This window comes from Mobula birostris, chromosome 6, assembly GCF_030028105.1.
Source record: "Mobula birostris isolate sMobBir1 chromosome 6, sMobBir1.hap1, whole genome shotgun sequence".
NCBI classification, from domain to species: Eukaryota; Metazoa; Chordata; class Chondrichthyes; order Myliobatiformes; family Myliobatidae; genus Mobula; species Mobula birostris.
Window position 1 is genome coordinate 114,502,964 of NC_092375.1, and position 17,880 is coordinate 114,520,843.

At 42.1% G+C, this 17,880-nt stretch overlaps 1 protein-coding gene across 4 annotated transcripts in view; it reads right to left on the reverse strand.

The window, feature by feature from the left end:
- The window catches only part of LOC140199279 (ATP-binding cassette sub-family B member 6-like), a 265,085-nt gene that overhangs the window by 16,669 nt on the left and 230,536 nt on the right, over positions 1-17,880 (reverse strand). For all 4 annotated transcript variants that reach the window (XM_072261069.1, XM_072261072.1, XM_072261067.1 and 1 more), the window contains one exon: positions 4,820-4,888. In XM_072261069.1, the coding sequence (XP_072117170.1) occupies positions 4,820-4,888 (69 nt within the window). The remainder of the gene's footprint in view (positions 1-4,819; positions 4,889-17,880) is intronic.

Sequence of the window (17,880 nt, forward strand, 5' to 3'; positions counted from 1 at the left end):
CCCCTTTTCCTAATCGGCCACCATTCAGATAATAATCTGTTTTCCTATTTTTGCTACCAAAGTGGATAACTTCACATTTATCCACATTAAATTGCATCTGCCATGAATTTGCCCACTCACCCAACCTATCCAAGTCACTCTGCATCCTCTTAGCATCCTCCTCACAGCTAACACTGCCACCCAGCTTCGTGTCATCCGCAAACTTGGAGATGCTGCATTTAATTCCCTCATCCAAGTCATTAATGTATATTGTAAACAACTGGGCTCCCAGCACTGAGCCTTGCGGTACCCCACTAGTCACCGCCTGCCATTCTGAAAAGGCCCCGTTTATTCCCACTCTTTGCTTCCTGTCTGCTAACCAACTCTCCACCCACATCAATACCTTACCCCCAATACCATGTGCTTTAAGGTTGCACACTAATCTCCTGTGTGGGACCTTGTCAAAAGCCTTTTGAAAATCCAAATATACCACATCCACTGGTTCTCCCCTATCCACTCTACTAGTTACATCCTCAAAAAATTCAATGAGATTCGTCAGACATGATTTTCCCTTCACAAATCCATGCTGACTTTGTCCGATGATTTCACCGCTTTCCAAATGTGCTGCTATCACATCTTTGATAACTGACTCCAGCAGTTTCCCCACCACCGACATTAGGCTAACCGGTCTATAATTCCCCGGTTTCTCTCTCCCTCCTTTTTTAAAAAGTGGGGTTACATTAGCCACCCTCCAATCCTCAGGAACTAGTCCAGAATCTAATGAGTTTTGAAGAATTATCACTAATGCATCCACTATTTCTTGGGCTACTTCCTTAAGCACTCTAGGATGCAGACCATCTGGCCCTGGGGATTTATCTGCCTTCAATCCCTTCAATTTACCTAACACCACTTCCCTACTAACAAGTATTTCGCTCAGTTCCTCCATCTCACTGGACCCTCTGTCCCCTACTATTTCTGGAAGATTATTTATGTCCTCCTTAGTGAAGACAGAATCAAAGTAATTACTCAATTGGTCTGCCATGTCCTTGCTCCCCATAATCAATTCACCTGTTTCTGTCTGTAGGGGACCTACATTTGTCTTTACCAGTCTTTTCCTTTTTACATACCTATAAGAGCTTTTACAGTCAGTTTTTATGTTCCCTGCCAGTTTTCTCTCATAATCTTTTTTCCCCTTCCTAATTAAGCCCTTTGCCCTCCTCTGCTGAACTCTGAATTTCTCCCAGTCCTCAGGTGAGCCACTTTCTCTGGCTAATTTGTATGCTGCTTCTTTGGAATTGATACTATCCCTAATTTCTCTTGTCAGCCACGGGTGCACTACCTTCCTTGATTTATTCTTTTGCCAAATTTTCTTGCGGCCATTCACAGTATTTACAAAGAAACACAGTACATGGGTGCCTTGGTAGCGTAGTAGTTAGCGCGACACTATTAGAGCTCGGAGCGTTAGAGTTTGGAGTTCAATCCCATTGTCCTCTGGTAAGAAGTCTGAAAATTCTTCCCATGGAATGCATGGGTTGTCTCTGGGTGCTCTGGTTTCCACCCACAGTCCAAAGACAAACCAGTTAGTAGGTTAATTGGTCATTATAAATTGTCCCATGATTAGGCTGGGGTTAAATTGGGGTTTGTCAGAGATTGCTGGGTGGTGCAGCTTGAAGGGCCGATTCCACATGATATCTCTAAAATAAAATAAAAAACAATGAAAGACAGCACACAAAAAGATGGACAAACAACCAATGTGCAAAAGACAACAAACTGTGCAAATACAAAAATAAATAAATAAAAAACAAAATAATAATACTAAATAAAAGAGCAGTAAGTATCGAGAACATGAGAGAAACAGTCCTTGAAAGTGAGTCCTTAGGTTGTGGGAACAGTTCAATGATGGTGTGAGCAAAGTTGAGTGAGGTTATCCCCTTTGTTTCAGGATCCTGATGATCGAGGAGTTGAGGGGAAATCTGATGGAGGTTTTTATGATTACAAGAAGCTACAGTAGTTCTACATTTACCAGCATTTGGCCCATATTCCTATCCCTATGCTTGTCCAAATATCTTATAAATATTATTATACCAGAAGAGCATAATACATAGGAGCAAAATTAGGCCATTCGGTCCATCGAGTCTGCTTCGCCATTCTAGCATGGTTGATATATTACCCCTTTCAACCCTATTCTCCTGCCTTCTCCCCATAATCTTTGACCCTCTTACTTATCAAGAATCTATCAACCACTGCCTTAAATATACCCATAGTTGTCACCACTCTCTGGCTAAAGAAATTCCTCCTCATCTCTATACTAAAGGGATGTTTCAAAGGATCCTGAGGCTGTCCGTTCTGATCTGAGACTCTTCCACTACAGGAAATATCCTCTCCAAGTGTACTCTATCTAGGTCTTTCTGCCTGAATCACTCTTTAGCATCTCGCTCCATATACACATCATCCTTTGTGTGAAGAAGTTACCCCTCAGGTACCTTTAAATCTCACCCCTCTCATCTTAAACCTATGCCTTCTAGTTTTTGATAACCCTTTCCCTAGGAGAAAAAGCTGTCTGAATTTCTGTGTTGTATTAATCTATGACTCTATACATTATTGGCACAGGCCCTAGACTGATGTATCGATCTCACCAGGTCTGTGTACAGTCATAGAACACTACAAGCACAGAAATAGGCCCTTTGGCACATCTAATCTGCCTAATCCCATCAAACTGCACCTAGAATATAGCCCTCCATATCCTTCCCAGCCATGTATCTAGCAAAGCTTCTCTTAAATGTTTCAATTAAACCCACAGCCACCACTTCCACTGGCAACATATTCCACACTCTCATCCCCTCTGACTGGAAGAAGTTCCGCTTCAGGTTCCCCTTAATTATTTCACCTTTCACCCTTAACCCATGACCTCTTGTTTTAGTCTCACCCAACCTCAGTGGAAAAAGCCTGCTTGCATTTACCACACCTACTCCCCTCATAATTTTGTATACCTCTATCAAACCTCCCCTCATTCTCTTGCACTCTGGGGAATAAATTCCTAACCTATTCAACTTTTCCTTATAACTTAGGTTCTCAAGCCCTAGCAACATATTTGTAAATTTTCCCTGTAAGCTTTCAATCTCATTGTTATCTTCCTGTAAGTCGGTGAGCAGAACTGCACACAATATTCCAAATTAGGCCTCACCAATGTCTGAGATAATTTCAACAGTTTTGTGTAGTTATGCCTTTATACAGAAGGCGCTGGCGTGGAGGGCTATGAACAACATGAAGGAAATCTGGAAGTCGAACCTAACCAGAGGGCTTAAAAAGAGGATTTTCATAGCAGTCATAGAGTCCATTCTCATGTACGGACGTGAGACGTGGACACTCACCAAGACCATGCGAAAGTCTCTAGATGGTTGCTATATACAAATGCTCTGGATGGTTCTTGACGTTCGTTGGCAACAGCACATGACGAGCGTCCAGCTCTATAGCAACCTACCGATGCTTACCACTAAAATCGAGGCGAGAAGACTGCAACTAACGGGGCACTGTCTACGCCACCCTGAGCTACCTACCAGCCTAGTCATCATATGGGAGCCCAAGCACGGGAGGATGAACTCTGGGCACCCTCCCAAGACTATGGTCAACACGCTCCTAGAAGACAGCAGTGCGGCTAATGTAGATGCACTGAACACACTGATGAGGGAGAGGCAGAAGTGGAGAGTCTGTCATCGTGCCCGACGCCGGCCCCCTAGGCCTGAGTCGACGTAGTAGTAGTAGTAGTGTGTAGTTACTGTTTATAAATCCTTTGGAAGATATTTTATTTTAAAGATTAAACGTAACCATATAACAATTACAGCACTGAAACAGGCCATCTCAGCCCTTCTAGTCCGTGCCGAACTCTTACTCCCACCTAGTCCCACCAACCTGCACTCAGCCCATAACCCTCCATTCCTTTCCTGTCCATATATCTATCCAATTTAACTTTAAATGACAACATCAAACCTGCCTCAACCACTTCTGCTGGCAGCTTGTTCCACACAGCTACCACTCTCTGAGTAAAGAAGTTCCCCCTCATGTTACCCCTAAACTTTTGCCTTTTAACTCTCAACTCATGTCCTCTTGTTTGAACCTCCCCCACTCTCAATGGAAAAAGCCTGTTCACGTCAACTCTATCTATCCCCCTCATAATTTTAAATACCTCTATCAAGTCCCCCCTCAACCTTCTACGCTCCAAAGAATAAAGACCCAACTTGTTCAATCTTTCTCTGTAATTTAGGAGATGAAACCCAGGTAACATTCTAGTAAATCTTCTCTGTACTCTCTCAATTTTGTTGACATCTTTCCTATAATTCAGTGACCAGAACTGTACACAATACTCCAAATTTGGCCTTACCAATGCCTTGTACAATTTCAACATTACATCCCAATTCCTATACTCAATGCTCTGATTAATAAAGGCCAGCATACCAAAAGCTTTCTTCACCACCCTATCCACATGAGATTCCACCTTCAGGGAACTATGCACCATTATTCCTAGATCCCTTTGTTCTACTGCATTCTTCAATGGCCTACCATTTACCATGTATGTCCTATTTTGATTAGTCCTACCAAAATGTAGCACCTCACATTTATCAGCATTAAACTCCATCTGCCATCTTTCAGCCCACTCTTCTAACTGGTCTAGATCTCTCTGCAAGCTTTGAAAGCCTACTTCATTATCCACAATTCCACCTATCTTAGTATCATCTGCATACTTACTAATCCAATTTACCACCCCAGCATCCAGATCATTAATATATAGGACAAATGTAGGTGATAAAATCTATTGGAAAGTTCCTGACAATGGGATGCATACCTTCCCCTCTCTACGATCTCTCCATCCCGAAGCACGAGAATCTGATCCGCGTTGATTACAGTTGACAATCTGAAAGAAAGGAAAATTGTTAAAGTGTTTTCCTTTGCAATATAGAGATAGCAGGCCACTCACAAACCTCTGCCCACAATCCACAGACCTGTATTCAGTACACACCATCATTCCTATACTTATTTACAAAACCCATATTTCATCAATCATTTTGTAAGTTTTAAAATTACTTAATCAAAGTTTAAAAAGTTCACAGTAAATTTATTATCAAAGAAGGTATATGTCACCATATACGTACTATCTTGAGATTTATCGTCTTGCAGGCATTCATAGTAGAACACAGAAATAGAACAGAATCAATGAAAAACTCCACACAAAAAAGCAACCAATGTGCAAAAGAAGACAACTATGCAAATACTAAAAAAAATAAATAAATAGATATTATTGAGAACACCAGTTGTAGAGTCCTTGAAAGTGAGTCCTTAGGTTATGGAATCAGTTCAGAGTTGAAGTGAGTGAAGTTATCTACTCTAAATTCAGGAGCCTGATTGATGGTTGTAGGGTGATAATCGTTCCTGAACCAGCATAATAGTTGTGGTGTCAGAGACCCGGGTTCAATTACTGCTGTCTGTAAAGAATTTGTACATTCTCTCCACGACTGTGCGGATTTGCTCTGGATGTTCCGGTTTTCTCCCGCATTCCAAAGACGTACAGGTTAGTAAGTTGTGGGCATGCTATGTTGGCATTGGAAGCACAGTGACACTTTTGGGCTGTCCCCAGCACATCCTCGGTCTGTGTTGGACATCGATGCAAATGACGCATTCACTGTATGCTTCGCTATACATGTGAGAAATAAAGCTTGCCTTTAATCTTTACATGATGCTGAATGCCTGCAAGTAAGTTTTTCATTGCAGCTGTGCATACTGTACATGCACTTGATCAAATTACAATAGTCAAAAACAAAGTCACAGTAAATTCATCATCAACGTAGATATGTGTATGTCACGATATACTACCTTGAGATTCATTTTCTTGAAGGCTTTTTCAGGAAAATAAAGAAATGGTCTAAGTAATTATGAACTAAATAAAGACTGACAAATATCTAATGTGCAAAAGGAGACAAATGGAGCAAATAAAAATGTAAACTAAATAAATAATACTGAGACTATGAATTGTAGGGTCCTTGAATTGTGAGTCCGTAGGTTGCTTGAATCATTTCAGAGCTGAGATGAGTGAAGTTAGCCACGCCAGTTCAGGAGTCTGATGGTTGAAGGGTAATAACAATAAATGACTTGGAGTAAAGCCCAAGGATTAGAAATTATTAAGAGAGCATATATCATTAAAAAGACAACTGAACGCTTGAGGAGTAGCAGTTGAGTGAGCCTAGCATTCATTCTGGGTTTTAAGAATAAATTGGATAGGTACAAAGATGGGAGAGGTCTGGAGGGTTATGGACTAGATGCAGGTCAATGGCACCAGCGGAATAATGTTTTGGCGCAGACTAGAAGGGCTGAATGGCCTGTTTTCTGTGCTGTAGTGTTCTATGGTTCTATAAATCATCAGAAGGTACCTTGAAAGAAGTATAATGATAAAACTGACCCAGCCAATTGTTCAAAGGAAAAAGGCTCAAGCACGAGATAGCATCATTTACAAATAAGAGCAAAAAATAGTACTACTACACACAATATCAACAGATATTTGGTATCCACTATTAGGGAGCATTGTTAAAGAAAATAGCATGAAGTAGGTCAAAAGACAACCTGGTCTGTTTTTAGAGGACTGAGGGACTTTAAGAATGGAGGATATCACAGGAAAAACACAACAGTACCATAGCTGCCCATGGCCTGATGAGCAAGATGTTTCAGCTGGAGCTGAATTTTCCCCAGCAACACACACAAACTGTTGGAGATGGTCTTTCTCCTCATTCACTCTTTGAAAAGCTCAAGATAGCACTGAGCTAAGGCCTCTATCGATATCATGGCTCAGACATAGTTGTTGTTCAGGTTCGCTGGGATGGCTTTGGGGAACGAAGAGGGGAGTTAGGGGTCCGGTTAGGGTTTACAGACAGACCCATGAGGAAGTTAGAGATCAATCCTCTGCCTTGCGTTTGAAATCCAGCAACACAGGCAGATGATGGAGGCCATCCAGATTCCAGGCCTCCGCTCTGCACTCGGAGGCTGGCAACGTGGGTGGGTGACTAAGACATCCGTGGATGTCAGGCTGTCCTAGTCGGTGTGTCCCGAGATCTGTTGTCCATGTGAGAGGAGAAATAAGGAGGCACGAGGGCTAGTCAGTCAGCGCACCTAGAGTTTGGGGTGCTGTCCTCTGCTGTTCCGGGTGTTGAAGCTGAAGACTGAAGTCTGAATGTTGATCAGAAGTCTGAAAGTTGGAGCCTGATGACCTAAGTCAGGAGACTGGAGGACTGTCCTGGAGTTAGAACACTGTCCATGTGTGCATGAGAGAAAGAGGGAGCTATTGTTTTGTTCTGTGTTGTTCTGCTGAACATGGTGGGCAGGCTATGCTGGTGCTAGAATATGTGGCGACATTTGCGGGCTGTCCCCCGCACATCCCTAGGTGTGTTGGTTGTTAATGTAAACAACACATTTTATTGTATGTTTCCATGTATGTGTGATAAATTTGAATCCAAATCTGTTTTTGAAAGCTCTGATTAACTTCCTCACAATCTTTTCCTACAAGGATAATGACCTTTTTCTAGTGTATCACCGTGAAGGAAACTCCTCATTTTTGGTACAATTCCATCAAGTCTCTTCTACATGCTCACTTAGGTCCTAGTAAACCTGACCAAGGGTAATGCTTCAAACTGACCACAACATTCTAGTTGAAGTCACTGTCCTGGAACACTAACCTGGACTTTCCCTGCCCACAACGCTTCCAGTTCTGCTTAATACTGCCAGCAACCTCTATTTCCTTCTAGCTGAGGCCTAATTTGGGTTCACAGAGGATTAGTAAAGCTACAGTACCTTGACTTTGCATTCCATGCCCAATTTGAAAATTAAATATCTGTATATTGTATTACTCGTTCTAGTTCTGAACTTTCACATCCACTAGCATTACTGATGCTTTATTCACCGTTTAAACTTTATTAAGTATCTGAATTTAATTTTTCACAACTGGTGACATTTAATATAGTCTAGAATTCTTAATAACAGTCTTATAAATTACTTCAGGCAAATTCAAAATTTTTTATGAAATATGTATGTCACCATATACTGTACTATCTTAAGATTCTTTTTCTTTGCAGGCATTTACAGGAAAATAAAGAAAAGTATTGGAATTCATGAAAAACCGTGCCTGAATATTGACAAACAACCAATGTGCAAAAGAAGACAAACTGTGCAAATAAAAAAAATAAATAAGTAGATAAATAATACTGAGAACATGAGGTGTAGATTCCATGAAATTGAATTTACAGATTGTGGAATCAGTTTAGCGTTTGAGATGAGTGAAGTTATCTACACCGGTTCAGAAGCCCGATGGATACAGGGTAATAACTATTTAGGATCTGAGGCTCCTTTACCTCTGCCTGATTATTTATTTATTTTAAAATATATATTTTGCTCACCCCTTATGGATGGGTGTATGTTATTTTTCCCTCAACGTCAGGTCCTCTACCAGAGGTCTGGGAGTTTGAGGGCTTGACACAGTATCTTTGCTGTTCCTAGAAGTGTGCTCTTCTGGACTGAGATCTCAGATGTTGTTCCTGGGAGTTGTAGGAATGACTCTCCCAGTCCAGCTGTCACAGCTCCAAGTGCTCCTATCACCACCAGGATTACTCTGGCTTTAACCTTCCAAATCCTTTCTATCTACTCTTTCAAGCCCTGGTATTTCTCCAGCTTCTCATATTCTTTCTTCCTGATGTTACTGTCATTCGGGACTGCCACACCTATTACTACAGCTTTCTTCTGTTCCTTGCCCAGTATTACTATGCCTGGCTGGTGGGGGTCTTTGACGATGCTACTTTACCCTTGAATACACGTCAATCTCTTGTTTCCTAAACCCTGTGCGCATTTTAAGAACTAAGATCAGCCTGTGAAACAGACACTGAAGACCATGTTTAAAATGCTCTCAGGAGAGATTTGAAATATTGTTGGTTGGAAGTAAATCTGAGGAAAACTGGAGAACAGAGATACTAACAATATTATTTAGTGAGCATCTTAAGTAATATTATTATTACCCACAATGCTCAAGTAAATTGGCAACATGATAGTCTAGTGGTTAGCATAATGCTTAACAGCACCAGAGACCTGGGTTCAATTGACGCCACTGTCTGTAAGGAATTTGTATGCTCTCCCCATGACCATATGGGTTTCCTCCGGGTGCTCCAGTTTCCTTCTACACTCTAAAGACATAGAGGTTAATTGGTCACACGTGTTAACTGGGTGGCTCAGGCTCGTTTAAAGTTCAAAGTAAATTTATTATCAAAGTACATATCATCACCACGTGGAACCCTGAGATTCTTTTTCTTGCAGGTGTACTCAATAAATCTATAATAGAATAATAACCATAATTAGAATCAATGAAAGACGTCCTGCACCAACTTGGGCATCAACCAGTGTGCAAAAGGCAACAAACTGTGCTAATACAAAAAGAAGCAGATAATAATAAATAAATAAATAAACAACAGGTATTGAGAACATGAGAGGAAGAGTCCTTGAAAATGCCACAGATTGTGGAAGCATTTCACTGTTGGGGCAAATGAAGTTGAGTGAAGTTATCCCCTCTGCTTCAGGAGCCTGATGGTTGAGGGGTAATAACTGTTCCTGAACCTAGTGGTGTGAGTCCAGAGACTCCTCTACCTTCCCGATGGCAGCTGCAAGAAGACAGCATAGCCTGATACCGTGCTGTATCTCTAAATTAAATAATTAAAAAATAGACATTCCAATGCATGTGGTAAATTAAATCTCGGGTTTTTTTAATAAAAAGCAAGGGAAATGTGAAGTTAGGCACTTAGATTTTTTCGGTTCTATTCAAAAATCACTGAGAGTACACAGCAGAACATAATTAATCTTAGGAATGTCTTGAACAAGAGCAATCCAGTTAATTGTACCTTTCACTGAGGCTGGGGGTGGGGAAGGAGTCATTTCTGGAATGCAGGGTATCCCAGCCACACACTTGTTCTGGGTCTCTGGCCTTCACTAACTGACTGGTCACTGAATCCTGTTCCCCACCCCTTAATTAGGTTAACGCACTTACTATTGAACTCACTCAAAGGCTGAGGTAAATTAGCCTCACATTTGAAGTGTTTATAGCTGAGGAAATTAACACTTTCAATCCATTAGCCGATTATTCTCACTGGGACGATTTCCACTATAGCAGAGTTCTCTAAAGAGTGAGGATTATGTTCTGGCCTCACATAGAAAGAAAGTGTGACAGGGAACTGATGTTGTATCCAGCCAACAGAGATAACAGGTTTAGAGATAAAGCCAGCAGTGGATGTTGTAGCCAGCCAACAACACTGGTTTAGAGATAAAGCCAGCAGCATAACTTGAAGATCAATTATTTATTTAATTTAGAAATACCGTGCAGAACAGGTTCTTCTGGACCTTTGAGCTGTCTTGCCCAGCAATCCCCCAATTTAATCCTAGCCTAATTACAGGACAATTTACAATACCCAATTTATCTACTAATCCCATATGTTTTTGGACTGAGAGAGGAAACCAGAGCACTGGAAGGAAACCCATGTGGTTCATGGCGAGAATGTACAAGTGGTGCCAGAATTAAACTCCAAACTCCAGAATGGCCCAAGTTGTAACAGTGGCATGCTAACTGCTACACAACCGCAGCACCCCTTTTTAATACTGTAACCAAAACAATTATTAATATTAATATTTCCACTTCAAGATTCAAGATTCAAAATTTTTAATGTCATTTCCATTACACAAGTGTAAAGGAGAATGAAATAATTGTTACTCCGGACTCAATGCAGCACAAAAAAAAAATGCACAATAAGATAAAGAACACAATAATAGGAAAAAACACAATAAATATAAATACATAAGATAGCTTATACTGTATACATAGATTGATTGTATGTCCATAAAGTGATGCTAGGAGTGTCTCTACACAAGGTGACTGACAGGAAACGATAAAGTAGTGGTGGTTGTGGGTGTGGTAAAATGGGTTAGTGAGTGGAGGTGTTGATCAGCTTTATTGTTTGGGGAAAGTAACTGTTTTTTGAGTTTGGTGGTCCAGGTGTGGATGCTATGTAGTTTCCTTCCTGATGAGACTGGGATATGAGCAAGGTGGGTGGGATCCTTCAAGATGTTTCTGACCCCTTATACACTTGATGCAGTCAATACAGTTGAAAGTAGTATCAGAAACACAAGAGATTCTGCAGATGCTGGCTATCCAGAGAAACACATACAAAATGGCGGAGGAACTCAGCAGGTCAGGCAGCATCGAGGACGTACCTAATAAAGTGGCCACTGAGCGTTGTGAAATTTGTTGATATTGTGAATGGTGACGAGGGTTGTCTAAGGACACAGCAGGATATAGACGAGATGGAAATTTGGGGAGAACATTGACTGATAAGAATTTAGTCCCATTAAGTGCAAGATCATGCATTTGGGAGGCAGGACATATGCGGTAAATAGTAACACACAAAATGCTGGAGGAACTCAGCAGGTCAGGGAGCATCTATGGAGGGGAATAGAACAGTCAACTTTTTGACCCAAGTCCCTTCATCAGGACTGGAAAGGAAGGGGCAAGAAGCTAGAATAAGAAAGTGAGGGGAGGGGAAGGAGTACAAGCTGGCAGGTGATGGGTGGGACCAGGTGAGGGGGAAGAGGGTGGGTGGGGGAGGGGGAATGAAGTAAGAAGCTGCATGGAAGAGGTAAAGGGCTAAAGAGGAATAAATCTGACAACTGAGGAGAGTGGACCATGGGAAAAATTGAAGGAAGAGGAGTACTAGAGAGAGGTGTTGGACAGGGAAGGAGAAGGGTAAGCAAACAGCAAAAATAGGGAATGAAAAAAGAGAGAAGTGGGTGGGGGGGGGTTGAAATGAGCAGGTTGATAAACAGAAAAAACTTGAAAAGAACTAGCTATGTGAAAGTGACAACACAGGTACACAGGGTGGTGAAGAAGGCATATGACATGCTTGCCTTAACAGGACAGGGCATATTACACATATTGGTATATTATGTTGGTAAGGTTGGGGGAGAGGCAGTTGCACACAAAGAGCGATCCAACCAAGACTTCAGTGGTGGAGTTGTCAGAAGATGATGACACATCACAACAGTGAATGTAAAGGAAGACTGCAGCAGTGAATCGTCCCCATTCGTCTTGCATTCCATGCCACTGGATTCTGACCCTGATCTGTCAAGGACCATATGGTGACTGCCTGTGCGTCAGTCTCCCCAAGTTAAACAAAGTCACACACAGGTAGACTGCTCAACCCCTTAGGAGAAGATGGCAGGTGGGAGGAGAAGATGGCAGCGCGACGCAGTGCCCGCAGCTCTCCGGTGAAATGATGTCGTATCTGTTAAATAGGGGCCATGGACAATTCTGATTTGAAAGAGACAGACGTGAAAGCACAGAGGAACATCTGGAGAAATTTCTGAAATGCTGGTTCGCTGTTACTGTGCGATCGAGAATCTCCGGAGGGAAGGCCCCAAAAGCCCCGGCTTTGCCTGCTGCTGGCGACCGAGGCTGAGATCGAAGTGTTCGGATAGAGATGGTGCTCCGTACTCAGTGTCGGAGGGCTGATCGGAGGCTCAAAGTTTTCGGACGACTCAGAGTCGGACTGTGGTCGGGCATGGCAGGGAGAGTTTTCTTCCTTCTTCTGTCTGCGTGAGATGTGGGACATTCGAGAGACTTTGAACTTTTTTATTGTACCATGGCCTGTTCTTCATCAAGTTATGGTATTGTTGCACTGTTGTAACTATATGTTATAATTATGTGGTTTTTGTTAGTTTGTCAGTCTTGGTCTGTCCTGTGTTTCTGTGATATCAGACCGGAGGAATATTGTATCATTTCTTAATGCATGCATTACTAAATGACAATAAAAGAGGACTGCGTGTCCTCATAATCTAATCTAATCTAATCTTACTCGACTCGAGTGATCATACTACTACCATTACTTTATGATACTTCCTAAAAATAAAAATAAAAATCTACAAACCCTCAAATTATGAATAAAAACAGAAAATGCGGGAAATACTCAGCAGGTCTAGAAATAACTGTGGAAAGAGGATCAAAAATAATGTTTCAGGTCTTTCACCAAACAACTCCAAAGATAACACCACAAAATCCATCCTTCTGTCTCATCTTTTCAAAATCTCAAAGAAATCATTCCCTTTGCAACTCCTGAATCCACCCTTCCATCTACACTAGCCACACCCCTGCAATGAACGTTGAACACTGAATGTCGAACAGTACAGCACAGTATAGGCCCTTCAGCCCACAATATTGTGCTGACCTCTTAACCTACTCCAAGATCAATCAAAGCCTTCTCTCCCACATAGCCCTCCACTTTTCTATCATCCACGTGCCTATCTAAGAGTCTCTTAAATGACCCTAATGTATTTGCCTCTACCACCAACCCTGGCAGGGCATTCCACACACCCACCGCTCCCTGTGTAAAAAACCTACCTCTGACATCCCCCCTTATCCCTCCAATCATATTAAAATTATGCTCCCTTCGTATTAGCCACTTCCATCCCGGGAAAAAGTCTCTGGCTATCCATTCTATCAATGCTTCTTACCATCTTGTACACTTCTATTAAGACACCTCTCATCCTCCTTCACTCCAGAGAGAAAAGCCCCAGCTCATATCATCACCATTTCTAATCCAAAGAATATTTGAGTCATCCAAAGCCTTTAGCTGGATCCCAAAGTCTATTCACAGAACAGTCCAGTGGAGGTTAATCTGTTTCAGATTCCCACTCGGCCTTTCATTTAAGATATGGACCGCCCTTTCCATTTCCAATCCTTTGCAGCCACATACTTGACGGAAACAGGAAATCAGTGTATGGAGCATGTGGCAAATGGCACACCCACCAGCTGGAACTGCTAGACTTCAAAAAGATCAATCGATTGAAAACATCTTTCTGCCAAAAGTCATTCAAAATGGTTTCTATTATCTTTTTCTCTTCCACTTGTGCCTGGTGGGAAGTGGTGGATGCCTGCCCCAAATGCCTGTTCATTTCTCAATCTCACACACACTCCTCATAAACAGACCCTGCCCACATCAAAAAAGTGGGTGGGGGCACTGCTTTACAGCTCTGTAGGACTGAGGATCAAAGTATTTGACGGACATTTAGTGGGTGATCAAAGGGCAGGATATGTATTTACAACGTTATCACAAAGAGGGCAGGAAGGATTCCACTGCTGGCTCCTGAGTCTTTGTTCATTCAGAAATTAGTTATGGAGAAAAAGACACTATTAACCCCAGAGGGCTCTCTGGGGAGCAGCCACGGCCACATACACACTGTAAAAGCTCTGTCTGCAGGAAAACACAGAGTTCAGAATCAGAATCAGATTTAATATCACTGGAATATGTTGTTTTGGTGACAACAGATTAGTGCGATACATAATAAAAAACTATAAATTACTATACTATATATATATATAAATAAAACAGATAGTGAAAAGAGGACAAAAAGTACTGAGGTAACGTTCATGGGTTCATTGCCCATTCAGAAATCTAATGGCAGTGGGGAAGATGTTCTTAAAATGTTGAGTGTGCTTCTTTTGGTTCCTGTACCTCCTCATTGATGTTAGCAATGTGAAGAGAGCATGTCCTCGGTGATGGGGTCCTTAACGGCCCCTTCCACTGCTGATCCCTCGATGAGGACTGGTGTGTGTTTCCTTGACTTCCCCTTCCTGAAATCCATAATTAATTCCTTGGTCTTACTGACACTGGGTGCAAGAAGGTTACGACTACTTACAACTGAAAGAAACCTAGCTTACTTAGATGAAGATTTTAAAAGGATATTACCTCTTTTGAATGAATAACAATCCCTCCATATCTAACTTGCAAAGTAAACTCAAAGTCAAAGTAAAATTTATTATCAAAGTATGTGTGAGGGGTTGTGCTCTGGGTGGTCAAATGTTAGAGGGAAATATACAGTAAATGGCATGATTCTTATGAGCATTGATGGGTAATAGCTGTACAGAGTGCACGGTGTATATGGTCATAGCTTCTGAAACTGCTGATGCAAGTAAATAGTTCAAAGTTCAAAATTATCAAATTATCCAGATTCATTTTCTTGCAAGCATTTACAGGAAAATAAAGAAATGCAATAGAATTAACAAAAAAAAATAAAAAAAGACTGACGATGAACCAATGTGCAAAAGAAGACAAATTGTACAAAAAAATACCGAGAACATGAATTGTAGAGCCCTTTAATGTGATTCTGTAGGTTGTGAAATCAATTCAGTGTCGTGATGAGTGAAGTGACCCATGCTGATTCAGGATCCTGATGGCTGTAGGGTAAAAACTGTTCCTGAACCTGATGATGTGGGACCTAAGGCTCCTGTATCTCCTTCCTAATGGCAGGAGTGAGAAGAGAGCATGGCCTGAGTGGTGGGAGTCCTTGATGATAGAATTTATCTATGAACAGCTGATATTATTTACAAACTCTGTTTCCCTATGATAGGAGAGAAAGAACAGCTGTGGCTCAGGGCCAAAAATTGTGGGTTCAAGCCCCAGTGCACAGACCATGGCACGGGTTCTAGGCTCAAGCATGGAAACAATCTTCCATTCCGAAATGTCAGTCCATGGCCTCCTCTACTGTTACAATAAGGCTACTCTCAGCTTGGAGAAGCAACACCTCATATTCCATCTAGGTAGCCTCCAACCTGATCGCATGGACATCGATTTCTCCAACTTCAAGAAATTTCTCTTCCTCCTCTTCTCTCTTTTTCCATTCCCCATTTTAGCACCTATCTCACCCCTTCTCTTCTCTTCACCTTGTGTCCCTCCTCTTGCATGGTCCACTCACCTCTCCTATCAGATTCCTTCTCTTTCTGTTCTTTACCTTTTCCACCTATCACTTTCTAGCTCCTCGTTTCATTCCCCCTTCCCATCTACCCCCTCACCTGGAACCAGTGACTCGGGGCATCACCAGCAGTACCCCATCCCCATACCCCTATGTGCTGTGATAAACGTTTCCATGGTTTCCTGCTCTTACATTGCAACTGCCCAGTTCGGAGATAAACTGGAAATGCTTCCATCTGGAATTGTTCAGCTCAAGGTTGAGCCCTGAGTTTTGAACAGGCAATGCAAAGGATCATGTCTCTCCCATGGACTGAAAGCAGGCTTCATGGCAGTCATTCCCCAATGTGTGTTTGGCTTCTCCATTGGAGGGAGGACCACAGTGAACATCAAATGCAATGGACAAGATTGGATAAAATATGGGTGAATCACTGCTTCACATGGAAGTAATGTTCAGGTCCCTGGATAGTGGGATGGGATATTGGGAAGAGGTGAGAGGGCATTAATGGGAAAGAGCTATAAGAAGGTGAGTGGGAGTAGACTAGGGAGTCATAAAGTGAATGCTTGCTTGCAAAACCCCACTACAATGGAATGAGGGCAAAGCTTTCTGTGAGCGACTTGAGGGACTGAGTTATGAAGGGAGGGTCTTTCTTGGCACATAGGGGAATGTGGAGTGACTTTGTAGAGGTGTATAAAGTCACTGGTAAATTGGTTACTATTGTCACACGTAGCAAGGTACAATAAAAAGCTTGTTTTGCATAGCGTTCATGCAGGTCCAGCTACATGGATACTATGCAAGACAAGCTTTTTATTGTAGTACATCTGCATAAAAACCATGTAAGGGAACTGGAGCTGCAGCTGGATGACTTTTGACTCATACAGAAGTCAGGCAGCATCTGTGGAGAGGGAGCAAGAGAAACGATCCCTCTTTGGGATGGCATGGTAACGTAGTAGTTAGCATAACACTATTACCACTCGTGATCCTGGTTCAATTTCTGCCACTGTCTGTAAGGACTATGTTCTCCCCAGGACCGTGTGAGTTTCTTCCAGGTGCTCTGGTTTCCTCTCATGTTGCAAAGACACACAGGTTAGTAGGATAATTGGTCACATAGATGTAATTGGACAGCGCCTGCCACCACGCTGTATCTCCAAATAAAATAAGTGGAGTTACCATTCGTGGTTGATAATATTTCATAGAACTGACCAGTACTGAGATAAACTGGAAAGTGTAATTATTTGAAATGGCTGAAGTCAGGGTTGTGTCCTGAGAAGTGTTACATCTTGGCTGCAAGGTGAGATTATCTACCAAATGCTGAAAGGTCCAGATAGGAGCTACAGGGAGGTAGTCACCCCTAAATTGTAGGAGGCAGGTAGCTGGGTGACTGTCAGGAGAAGGAAAGGAAATAAGCAGCCAGTGCAGAGTACCCCTGTGGTCATTTATCTCAATAATAAGTATACCACTTTGGATATTATTGTGGGGATGCCCTACCAGGGAAAGCTGCGGCGACCAGGTCTGAGTTTGGCTCTGTGGCTCAGAAGGGAGGGGGGATTCAATAGTTAGAGAAACAGACAGGATATTCCGTGGACATGAAAGAGACACACAGATGGTATGTTGCCGCCCAGGTGCCAGGGTCAGGATTGTGTCAGATCAAGTCCACAGCATTCTAAATGTGGAAGGCGAGCAGCCTGAAGTTGTGGTACACATTGTAGGAAAAAGGAGGAGGTCCTGAAGAAAGAGTGGAGAGAGTTAGGTAGAGAGCTGAAAAGCAGGATCTCAAGGGAAGTAACGAGCTGGTGTGGGTAAGATCAGGACGATTTGGCAGACTGTGGTGATAGGGCAGAGAATGAGACAATTGGTATACAAGTAGATACAGTGTGTAGTGAGACTGAGGAAGGATAGGAAGATGATGGGGCAAAATTGCAGTCAGTGGGATGGGTTGAATAGTATGTTCAACTGTTTGGAAAAGTAAGGATAAAGTAAAAGGGAAGGAAAGTGCAGGAGGGGTGTCGTAAGTCTCCAGAACAAATACAAAGACAAAAAGTTCAGAAAGGGATAAGAATTTAACTTAGACCATAAGACATAGGAGCAGAATTA